Source organism: Lepidochelys kempii, chromosome 1 (genome assembly GCF_965140285.1).
Source record: "Lepidochelys kempii isolate rLepKem1 chromosome 1, rLepKem1.hap1, whole genome shotgun sequence".
Lineage (NCBI taxonomy): Eukaryota > Metazoa > Chordata > Testudines > Cheloniidae > Lepidochelys > Lepidochelys kempii.
In genome coordinates this window covers 136592927-136605250 of record NC_136380.1, presented here as the reverse complement: position 1 = coordinate 136605250, position 12324 = coordinate 136592927, and the positions used below count along the sequence as shown (strand labels likewise).

Sequence of the window (12324 nt, the reverse complement as noted above, 5' to 3'; positions counted from 1 at the left end):
CCTGCCACACGGCAGCCAGCCCGCGGGCTCCCCCCGCTCCGGGGACGCCGCAGCCCCTCTCGCCCCGCAGTGGCTGTGTGAGCGGGGGTGCGGGCTGCCTCCCGCCCGCTCCCGCCTCCCCCTGGCTCCCCAGCCCAGGCAGGCGGCGGCTGCTGTCCCCGCCCCCTCCTCCTCCTCCTCCTCCTCCCCGGCACAGCTGCAGGCGAGCGGAGCCGGCCAGTGTGTGTGAGCCGCTGCCCCGCGCGCGCCCTGCCCCAGCTCGCCGCCTCCAGCCCCGCCGCGCCGCCCGGGGACGCCGGGCAGAGGGCACGAGAAGGCCGCCGCTGAGGAGCCTGCGACCCGCACTGGAGGCAGCGCCGGCCCCGAGGGAGGAGAGCGAGCCATGGGTAAGCGAGCTGCGGTTCTCCGCTCCCGCCCCCGCCCCGCCCGCTCTGCCGCCCGCCCCCCCGCACACAGCCAGGGGAGGGAGAGCCCGGAACTTTGCAGCCAACTTTGCATGGGATGCTCAGGGAGGCGATGCCGGGGGCCGCAGGTGCAAGGGTTGGGCGGCGGGGGAGGGGACGCGTGGAAGGGGTGTGTGTAAAGCAGGATGGTAAGGGGGCAGTCAGGAGGGAGAGCCCCGTCTGTGCCTCGGGGAGTTTGTAAGGGACCCCAGCCCCCTTCCCTACGCAGGGTGCTCGTCCTACGCTTCGCTTAGGCAGGGGCCAGGGTGCTGCCTGTCCGAGGCGCCTTTCCTGCAGTGGAGTCTTCAGCGTGAGCCCTGCTTGGGTTCATGTGGATGCCCATAATGTTCTAGGGGGAGACACACAGCAAGGGAAGGGGGTCCGCAGTTTGGATGGACTCAGGGTGGGAGCGTCTGGGCACCCAGAGAGGGCACTGCAAACCCAGATGCACCCTTTAAGTCTCATTCCCTGGCTTTGAGTCTATAACCTCTCCACTGTCACTGGGATACTTCAGCAGTAGCCCCACCTCCCTTACGTGTGTCTGGATTCTCTTTTGCAGTCGAATATCTCTCTACATCTCTCAATTTGGCAACTTATTGCAAGTATTTGGGGAGGGGAGAGGGAGACCCAGAGAGGGAATTGGTAAATCACTTCAGCCTGTTGAATTCCCTGATGAACCAAGACAATGCTAGCTAAGGACAGCGATCTTTTTCTTTTCAGAATGATTTCCCTACCAAGCAGAATTAAGTATTCATGCTTGGCTATAAGTTATCTGTCCTGTCTTGCTATTCATTTTGATTGGTTTGACTTAAAGCTCGCTTCATTAAACAGTCAGTTGGTCTGCTACTTTGAAAGTAATGGATCTGCTAGGAGTCCATGAAGAAAAATGGAGTTTGGTACATGGTGGAACAAATATTGAATGCACACAATCTCTCTTTTTTCTTTTTCTTTCCTTCACACTTGGAAAGCATTTTAGTGTGCGGATAGAAATACAAGCATTTTAGGTATTTATGTTACTGTGTTCTGAGTGTAGCTGATAGAGTTAACAGAAAATTGAGAAATCTTTGCTAATCAACTCCAGCTGGAGGTTTTTTTTGTTTGGTTTTTTTTTTAAATTTTTTTTAACCTAAAGCTTCTTGGATGAGAGTGTATGAATTAGGTCTGGTGTAAGTTCTTTCTGTCATGCCTAACCATTTGAAACACTGCAGTCAGCAAAATCTCTTAACATGTGGTTATCAGGCAGACTGTCTAAAGTATATGGGCATCAACTAAAAGTATCTAGATTTATGGTATTTGTATGACTATTAATGTAAATAATGTGCTTCTAGAGAGAGTATGTTTTCCTTTGCAACAGACTGGTAATGTAATCACCATCTGCACAGAAACTGTAGGTTAAACATAACTTTACAATGAGGAGTGATAGCAAAGGAAGCAGTTTTTATATCTGGCCTTAACTTTGAAACTATCGTGCTCATAATTTCTGTAGTTCTTTCCATAAGTAATGAACTACTAATTGTGTGCAAGGCTCTATTGGAATCCCAGTGGGATTTAGTATATGATATTTTTTGTGTGTTTCAATGACAAAGTTTTAGTTATGAATTTCCTCTTTCTGTTACAAGTATCTAAAACATGAATCCAGCCACAAATGTAAAGATTGTGTAGGCAGAAAGAGGAAGGTATCTGAGGGTAGCTAAGAAGTTGGATCTTTGTGCTTATAAAGTACCATGTGTACTTGTGCTATAAACAATAATTATATTTAACCACTAGAAAAAACCTTTTAGGTTTGAAACAATTTAAAATCTTATAAACTGGGTTCTGTTTTGTTGTCTAACCATCTGATCATAAATTAAGTCTTGGTTAGGAAAGGGAGTAGAGGTTAAAGACTGGCTTTCAGTTTCTGACATATATATTTTTTCTCCGCTAATGTGAGCAAGAGTGGGGCCCATAAAAGCATCATCATACAGATGGGTCACTCAGTAGTCAACACACACATTTTGCATTCACATTCCTTACAATAGGTTTTTTAGCGTGCATGGTTTAAATCTCCATTTCAACCAACAATGAAACAAAGTGAATTAAACAACAATGAATGTTATGAAGTTTGAAGTAACTGATAGAAACCAAAGCCATATTTGTCCAAATAGATGACTGGTGCAGATGACTGGTCCAGTTGAACTCTAGCATTATATTATTGCATGGAGGTTGTCACTGCTGGAACAGAACTTTCATTTCATGTCCGTGCGTTAATGTGCACATACTGATGCTGGCAGCATCTTTGATTTTAATTAAAAAATGGAACAGAATTACTCAGCCAAAGCCAAAAAGGAAAATAACTGAAATTCCTGTGGTTTTATATTGTTAAATTAAATGACCCAACTAACTTTTCAATTTCTAGGTGTTTTAATTTGTTTATACTTGGCTAATGACGATCAGCCTCCTGAAACGTTATGATGTTTTTACTGATGTTTTTAATTAGTTTTAGTTATCCTTAAAGATCCTCGAACACTGATTCTCTTCACATTCCCAACTTTTAAAGTTGCAATAGACAACCCCCCTTTATGGCTTTTATTGTGTAATACTCTAATATCCACTTAAATGTCTTTCCTGCATATCTGTCCATTTCCATTTGGCAAACTTTTTTTGTTATGTTTTAAATGGAAGCTGTTGTTTAATAGATTTAATTTGTAAAGGCCCTCATACTGAAACATTTTGTGCTTCAGCATCATGGATTGATGTCAGCATATCTTTGAATAGTGTCTGGTAGTTTGCTGCTGCAGAGCTAGCTGAGGGAGCAAAAATCTGAAAGGAAGGGGGAAAAACATTTCTCTTTTAATTTAGAAAATAGAGAAGTTTACCTATCAGATTACATTTGTGGTGGGTACAGTTTATTAGACAGAAATACATACATATGAATAAAATAGTTTCTTCTGTCATCTGTAAGCCTGAAATTGTTGTAAGCTAAACTGAAACTAACATGAGAAACCTATTTTCAATACTAAAAGTATAGGTTATCAGTATACTTGGCATATATTTGAGATTTGGTCATTTGTATTGTAGAGTTATGGGTTTCTTCATTAACTAGGGCTACAGAGATTGGAAATTGGGGAATTATTTTAGATCTTGATGTATAATTCATTTTGCAAAGATGTCATTTAATCAATGTTTGGTATTAATCATCTAAAACTTTCAGACTTAATTTTGTCATTAAAATTTTAAAATAAATATCTAGACTGCAATAATATGACATATGCTAATTAAAATGTAGAGAGAAGGACCTATAAAGCGGACAATTAGGAAAAGGCAGTGCACTGGCAAAAATGAAAAATTTTCTGACAATTCAAAAATTTTTCAAATAATTACAACTAAAATGCTCCATTTTCAATATTTTTTATTTTTTAAGGTGTATACTCAGATTATGTAATTATACATAACATTTAACTAATTTGGTAGATTTACGACAGGAAAGGGGACTTAAACATGGTTTTACAAGAAATACTTCAAGGAGGAGTTGTGCAGACCATACCTTGTCAGTTGGTGCCACACTACTTTGTGAATAAAACATTTTGTTCATGCTGTTGCATAACAGTTGCCTCAGCATTATGTGGGCTAGGGCTAATTTGACTACCTCTCAGATCATGTCTGGGATTAACCAGGATCGGTTTGAGCTTCATCAGTGTAATTTTAAAACTAATACAGCATCCTGCATTATCAAAGTGCAAAAATAGTTTTGAAAGTCCAAAAAGTCCTGAGATCGATTGTTTCTAATTAGGCCCATTAAAATAGTCCTTACTCAGGCAAAACTCTCATGGAAGACTAGAATTTGTGGCCTCCTAAGTCTGATTTTTCAGAGTTGCCAAGAATCCACAACTCCCACTGACTTCGCTGGGTTTCTAGAGTACTCAGTACTTCGGAAAAATCAGACCCATTGTGTTTATCAAAATTTACATTTTCACTATAGGCTTTTGGCTGTCTGAAATGCACAGCTAGTATTTTGTGCATCTTATGGGAGAGGAAGAACACATATTTATGTACATCTGGTACAAACTTTTTCAGATCTAGTTTTGTCATTTGATAAATGAAAATTGAAAACAAAAAGAAAAAATACAGAACTTTAACAAAAACAGCCCAAAAGTTCTGCGAAAATGATAGACTAAACTGGGAATGGACAGTATCGTGCTTTCTGAGGACAGTGTGTTTATATTGCTCTTTTCACCTCCTCTCCTCACCCAGTACTGAAAGTTGTGTATATATGTAGGCTTGGAAGGATTAGATGTTTATCAATAAATGTCTGTGAACTTTGATTTCACTTTATATACACACTGATGAAAAATATATCTGTTGATAATAACTGAAATTTATGGTTAGTCAAAGTAAGAAAAATGGTGCCTGAGAACTTATAAGAGTTTGATTTTAAGGACATTTATTTTGTACATTTTGACATGTGATGTTGACAGATTGTGTTTTAATGGTTATAAAGCTTTAACTTTTTGAATATCAAAGTCTGTTGTCATTAAATAATTCTGACCCCCCATAATTTTCCATAATTGTGAACATTTAAATCAATACAAATAAAAAATGCTTAAAAATAAACCAATATTATCCAAAATTATTAAAAAGAAAACTTCAAATTCTGCCAAGTCTCTCTCTCTCTGAGAAACAGCCTTGGATTTCAAATGAGAAAAGGAGGTGAGGCAGGGCAAGCTTGTTAAAGAGAAGAAGATTGTAGAGTACAGAAATGAAGAGTGTCGTCATGGTCTTGTTTCCCAAGAAGAGAAATACACTATTCAAAGGGGAGAACAACAACATTCACCAGTAGACAGTAATTTCAACATTCAATCTCAAGTGGGAGATGTGTTAGAGAATTCTGTATACAGCTGTTAAAGAATTCTTAAATTGAATATAGGTGTAATGAGTCTTTAGAGTTGATCTGAAGTGGAAAAGGGCAGACACATGTGTTTGATTTTGTTATTTCTGTGGTTGGCTCGAATACTGTTTAAACTATACTTTCTTCTTCTAAACAGCTGGAGGCAAATCCTGAAAGAAAATCAGCCCTCTTTCTTCCTTTCAACTGTACATTTTGTCCAGGCAGGATTTAAAACCTTTTGTGTGGCACAGTAATTGTAAAATCTGATAAGTATTGGTCATTAAAGCTGTTGGAGTTCTATTGCAGGGTCCCGTGGTCCATTCCATTCTAAATCTTTCTCAATATTTTAATATAGATGCTAAAATTAAGAAATTGATGTTTAATTTGTATCTCATCTCAGGGAAGGTCCATTAATCCTAAAACCTTGTACCACCTTCGCTGCTCTAAATCCACTGGACCTCATTTGATCATAAAAGGTACTTATTTCTTATTATAATCTTTCCTCTGTGTGCATGAGAAGGGGGTGGACAAGAGGATGTCCTATTCACATTTCTCATCGTGCTACATTGCTATGGTGGTTTTATCAAGTGTACAGACTGTGTCTCTGTCGTTAAGGGTGAGATTGAATAATTTAGGAAATCTGCTATTCCATATGTGAATGATGATACCTCTGAGTTTTGCAGTCTGGTATTTACCAGTCTTTATTAAAAAGATAGAACCATGTTGGACTATGTTGTCTGAAGAGACAAGCTATGGTAGCTTTGGTCATCAATTTCCTAAGATGGTTCTAATTAGGCATGAATGTTTGAGTAAATTATTAAACTGGATGTCCTTTTTAATGCATTTAAGAGAAAGTGTTTCAGCAGTTAAACTTTTCTCTAGTCAGATGTTTTTAATGTTTCTACAAAGCATATTTGTTACATTCGTGCTAGTAACGGGATAACTTCAAACATTATTGTTTTTCTCTTGTTTATAAGTTATCAAAAGTCATAAGTCTTCCAAAGGAATCTGAGATGAAATTTTGTATAAAGTTAAAAAGGGGCAGACAAATCATCCTTTTTAAAAAAACATTTCTCTTTGCTTCAGTATTAATAGTTATCTTAAAACAGTCATCATGACTTTAAAAAAAAAAAGAAAAGTTATTTTGAAACAGGACCCAGGTATGATGACCTGTTGGATCTGTTCTGTTTAGTTCACACACATCAGTATGGTGACATCACTATGTTCACACACTTTCATATGTTCACTTAGTGCACTTTTACACTGCGTTTTAAAACCTATGGCAGCAAGGCTCAGAGACCAGGTCCTGAGAATTCACCCTTTAGATGGGGCATCAGTGGTGGATAGAGCCCTATGTGGTCTGTATGCATTGGTGCACATTTTTTGCCTTTGTCAGTGGTATTTAATGTAAACCTATTAGGCCACATTACCATATGTGTAAGCTGATTGTCTTCAGTGAAGTTGCATCTGCTTATGCTAGCAGATAACTTGTTACTTTTTTTTAATATAATTTATTATTAATCTTGCTGTTTCATATTGTTTAAATTAATATCAGCACTACATTTGTTAATATATTTACTTTCTTTCCACGTCCATTCTTTCCATCCAAATAGCAGGGTTTCCCAACCCATTGTTTGCTCTTCCCTGCTCCCTCCCTCAGTAATTGTGTATGCCCTTAATGCCCCCTCCTTGTGATCCTCTCCCACGCGTCAACAACTTCTCCCCATTCAGGCTACCCCTCAGCCCAGAATAATTCCTTCATTCCTCTGGGTGACGGTCTGTGGCATTCCCTCTCCCCGTAGTGTCACACAGTTGCTTCACCTTCTGGAGTAGTAATATTCTTGCTTAACTTCGGGAGACTTAGGTTTTTGGTGAATCACCTGGGCCTGTCTCCAGAATCTTTAAATTTCTTGTGGTGTTAGAGCTGTAAGCACTGCAAGTAATATATATGCTGCTTAAATTAATTCTATCATAGTTTCATTTGGAGATGAAAAGGAGGGAAAAGAATAATTATGCCACATATTCCCCTGCTTTTCTCCTCCATCTTTTCTCAGTTCTGCCATTCCCGGATGAGAGAAGTCAAAGAGAAAAACAAATGCAAACCAACAAAAGCAATAGTAAAATCCCATTTATAAGGTACAGAAGAGTAGCTCAGAATAGTAATATCATAAACTGTTGGAAAAAAGCCAAGGAATCCAAACAAAATGCACTGCTGATGTGTAGAGTAGTTTGCTTCAAGTTACCCACATAGGGCTTGATTCTGCCAGAGCATGCAGTATCTTGCAGAATCGCATGTGCTTTCTTGGTCATTGCCAGGATGCTCAGAACCTTTCAGGATTGAGCCCTCAGAATAAGAATCAAAATACCCTCCCTTCTGCTTCTAGCTCTCTAGTGACACTTCATTATAAAGCAATTAGGGTGGGCAGGGGAAATTGGAGTTTAAAGGAACAGGTCTGGGTCTGAAGCTCACTAAACAAATCAAATGGTGACAATTACTTAAGCTTTATAAAGAGCTACTGACACAGCAAGGGACATCTTCAAACAACATAGCTATTATTGTTGTTTCAATTGAACTAGCACCCAACAGTTTCAACTGAACGCTAGGCACTGTACAAACACCCAGGAAGACATAGTCTATGCCCTGGGAAGTTTACAGATTAAATACACAAAACAGACAAAAAGAGGGAGGGAAAACAGACATATGGAAAGGTGAAGTGTCTTGTCTAAATCACACAGCAGGACAATGACAGAACCAGAAACTGAACCCAGGTCTCCTGCATCTCAATCTTGTGCCCTACGCACAAGACCAGAGGTGGCCAACCTGAGCCGAAGAAGGAGCCAGAATTTACCAATGTACGTTGCCAAAGAGCCACAGTAATACATCAGTAGCCCCCAATCAGCTCTCTCCCTCCACCGCCCTCCCCACTCCCAGCACCTCCTGCCGGCTGGCAGCCCCACCGATCAGTGCCTCCCACTCTATCCCCGCACCTCCTGATCAGCTGTTCACGGCGTGCAGGAGGCTCTGGGGGGGGAGTGGGAGGAGCGAGGGAACGGCAGGCTTAAGGGAGGGGGTGGAGTGGGGGCAGGGCCTGTGGCAGAGCCAGGGGTTGAGCGGTGAGTAACCCCCGGCACGTTGGAAAGTTGGCGCCTGTAGCTCCAGCCCCAGAGTTGGTGCCTATACAAGGAGCCGCATATTAACTTCTATTAACTCTGGAGCCACAGGTTGGCCACCCCGCACAAGACCATGTTGCCTCTTCCTATGTGATTAGATATGGCCCTGTAATTTCTGGTGCGTCAGGTTGATGACACTCCTTAACGTGTATATATGGGATGGTTAACAGGGACTTTCTAAAGCACTGTGGTGTATAAGTAGGACTTGTAAAAATAGGTTTTAACCAGTAAATGGCTGCTTGGGTCAGAAGGAGTGGTTATAAGTCAGTATTGTTTTATGATGACTACTTTCTCCTTTGACCCCTTCTTCTTCACTTTCTCTCTCTCACTCCTGTGCTCACCCATTTTTGCTCCTCCAGCTATCTCCTTCTCATTACTTAATGTCAGTTTCATGTGGGACTTTGGGCACAGAAGCGTACAGGTAAAATGGCAACCTCAGAAATGTTTACAAATGATGCAAAGAGCTACATGAATATGAGGACGTTTGGGCTTTTATACTTGAACGGCATGACTAACAGGTGTTCTACAAAATAGTTCCAAACATAATGGTGGTTCAGAGGCTGTCAAATGGTGTGTTGCTATTCTTTATATCACATGATATGCTTCACCAGTCATCACTTTTTCATCTGTCTCATTTTTTATGATGATCATGGCATTATGATTTTTTTAATATATCTTTGTTTTATATTGACTTTAGTTGTAATATTTTAGCACAAGATTTTTCAGAAGTGGCTGTGATTTATTTATTTTGGGGGCGATGTGTGTGCTGTCCTTGAGACATCCTCTTTTAGCTGGTGGGAGCTCAGCACTTTTTGAAAATCCAACTTCTTTAAGATCTTAAGTTGGACACAATAATCACAAATAATTTTTTAAACTCCCGCCCTTGTTTGTTTTTAAATATTGATTAAAAATGCAAAGAGGTCCAGTGGAACTGGAATTCTGCCCTCACATATGCTCCTGCATCTCCAGGGTGTAGATAAGGGTTGTAACCGTGAGATACCACTGATAATAACAGTACAGAATTTCACTTGCAGACTCTTAATTACTGGTGATGATTCATGAGTAGCAAAGAGTCCAACTTGACACCTAGATCCTGTATTGAGGACTGACTGCTAGAAAAACATCTTGTAAAGTGCATAAATTTGACCTGTTTCAGAGTAACAACCGTGTTAGTCTGTATTCGCAAAAAGAGAGATAATAAATACGGAGCTGCATGTCATTCATACAGTCACATTTTAGGGAAGGACTTCACTTTTAAATAGGGGTGGGAACTATATTCCTTCAACCAGTTAGGTGTTTGAGATGCTCTTGGCACTTGCTGGAAGTCAGACCTTGTGAATTGATAGGTAACTAGAGAAGAAATGGATTTTTAAAGCGATGTGGTCCCTTACACAGATTTTTGTATATATTTGTCTTAAAAATCTTTTGTTTGACATTTTATATTTGTACTTATTTTCATGAGGACTACATAAATGTTTTACAAATTCTTAGTGCCTGAGATGCACAATTTCTGCTTACTCAAAAATATGAATTTCAGTTGCTTGGCAGCTTTCAGGATGAATGTATTATATTAGTTAGAGAAGATGCTCTTGAAATTCAGTACTTTGAAGATAAAATTGATTGTTTTAACTTCACTGTTGAACTACAAATATAAAAGAAAATGTTTTTTTAATTACTCAAAGGAACATTAGCAGCGTTAAAGAAGGTGAAATGTTGATGTAATCTAGGTACTGATCTTTTAACAGGATCGGCTAAAGTGGAGCCCTGCACTGACATGGCATCCCATTGAAGTCACTGTGACTCTGAACCAGTGCAGATTAATGTTCACTCTATACTGAATACTTTTTGTGTTTTAACTCACCTGTGTAGGTGAGAGAAATTAAAAAAAAACAGTTTTGTTTTTGCGGGATAACATTGTTGGACCTTTATATGTAACGTTGTACATGTAGAATAAGCCTTTTGCGTTTGCCACTGTACTTGAAAAATGCTCTGTTATCAGGGTTGTGTTGATGTAATTATGATGCTTGTGCCTGAATGAAAAAGTAAACTAAGATGCCACATTTATCAGAAATACAATAACAAAATCAGTTTGCCAAATGGAGGATGGGTATAACTTGTGGAGAATTAAATACGGTTCTTGATCTACCTACTCTTTAGTTTTGTAATATGCACTAAAGAATGAAGACTAGTTATAGTGCATGGAGTCATTTAGATTTGGTGCAAACAGAGGGGTCTGCACTAGCGCATCTTCTTGCGGGCTGTGGGCCTGTGGCAATGACCTAAGTAATACTTAGCACTCTACACATTCATACTGTGGCAATAGTGTTATTTCCAAGACCAATGCATGGGAACTCATTTGATTTACACTGTCAGCCTCCTGGAAACTAATCCGGATAAGAACAGCTAAATCTATATAGCCTGCTCTCCAAACAGCTACCAGGTACTAAAATTGATACATGCTCAATTTAAACAAGATGTTTATGTAAGCAAACACTGAATATAGTGGAGAGAAGGCTTCTTTTTAATCTTTATTGTAATCTAACATCCAGCATAAATGAAAGTAACCAATATTAGCAATGGTTTCAGAGTAGCAGCCGTGTTAGTCTGTATTCACAAAAAGAAAAGGAGTACTAGTGGCACCTTAGAGAATTGGTTAGTCTCTAAGGTGCCACTAGTACTCCTTTTCTTTTTGCCAATATTAGCAATGATTTTCCTACTTCAGTATTGGCCATCTCTTCGCTTCAGACTTAGATTTTAATGGCACCTGCTTGTGCTGCAATAAACCCAGGAAACATTGCTCTTTTCTCTCATTCCTCTCCCCTTCCAGGCTGTTTAGTGTATTTACCCCTTTAAATTCCCAAACCCATCAAGGCTTAATTTCTCATCCCTCCCTTGGACCACTCCTTGTCAGGCCTGGACATGCTCTTCAGAATTTCTTCTCATGGTGGTATGGGCCAAGAGCCACTGCTGTTCCTGTACACCACATTGCTGCTTATGACACTCACTTGTAGTAGCTGGGAGCAGGCAAAACTTCAGGTCTGATGCCATTTGGCTGACATGTGCATGCTGAAAGTTGCAAATATATGCATATGCATGTTTATAAGTGTAACTGCTTTAAAGGCTATTGAGATGTATGATCAGCTCTTATATATTTTGGGAGAGGATTCTTTCCTTTTTTAGATAAAGGAAATGTAATATGAGAAATATGGGAGAAACAGGTTTAAAAAAGAAGTGGTGAAGAGAGTTGTCTGAAAATGGGAAGAATTCTTGGAAATAAGTTAGACTTTGGGTTTATCGGTTTCTGTGTCAGTTGGGAAGCAGAGAACATAAGGAGTATTAAATGTTACTACCAAGGGCAACATGAAGGTCACAGCTGATGTTATAAACTGACTTCTGAAAATGTATGTATTGTATGGTAACTTTTTTTGGTTTTATAATTATGTGTCAGGGAAATGCAGGCAAGACAGTGGTAATGTAGACTAAAGTATGTCTACTTTTTCTTACTGTATTCTGAAATGTTTCCACTGTGGATGGAAACTACCTTGTTTCATCCATAGTTTAGCTCTTTGGTAAGTATTGTGGCAATTCCTTGATTTGTTGATGCCTGTAGGTACATAGGCCGATTTTATGACAGATCTAAGATGACGAACTGCATTTTGAAGTTCATCTATCCTGTTAGAAAGAAATCTAGAATTGTATTAGTAATACGTCTATTCAGTTTATATCACTAGAGCTCTCAGTGGTTCCGTCACAGAACTCCTATTGATTATAGAGTATGCTGTCTTTTTGAAAAACATATTTTTGTAGGAAGACAAGGAGGGGGGAAGAAAACTTTTTTTTTAATTC

At 39.7% G+C, this 12324-nt stretch overlaps 1 protein-coding gene across 2 annotated transcripts in view; it reads left to right on the top strand.

The window, feature by feature from the left end:
- The first annotated feature begins 229 nt into the window (after positions 1–229).
- GPM6B (glycoprotein M6B) overlaps positions 230–12324 on the top strand; it is a 137815-nt gene continuing 125720 nt past the window's right edge. The window contains exons 1-2 of one of the 2 annotated variants that reach the window (XM_073355265.2): positions 230–386; positions 5708–5783. Coding sequence is in view for 1 of the 2 variants with exons in the window: in XM_073355250.2 (XP_073211351.1) it covers positions 383–386 (4 nt within the window). In the remaining variant the exon portion in view is untranslated. The remainder of the gene's footprint in view (positions 387–5707; positions 5784–12324) is intronic. The other variant, XM_073355250.2, reaches the window with a different exon arrangement.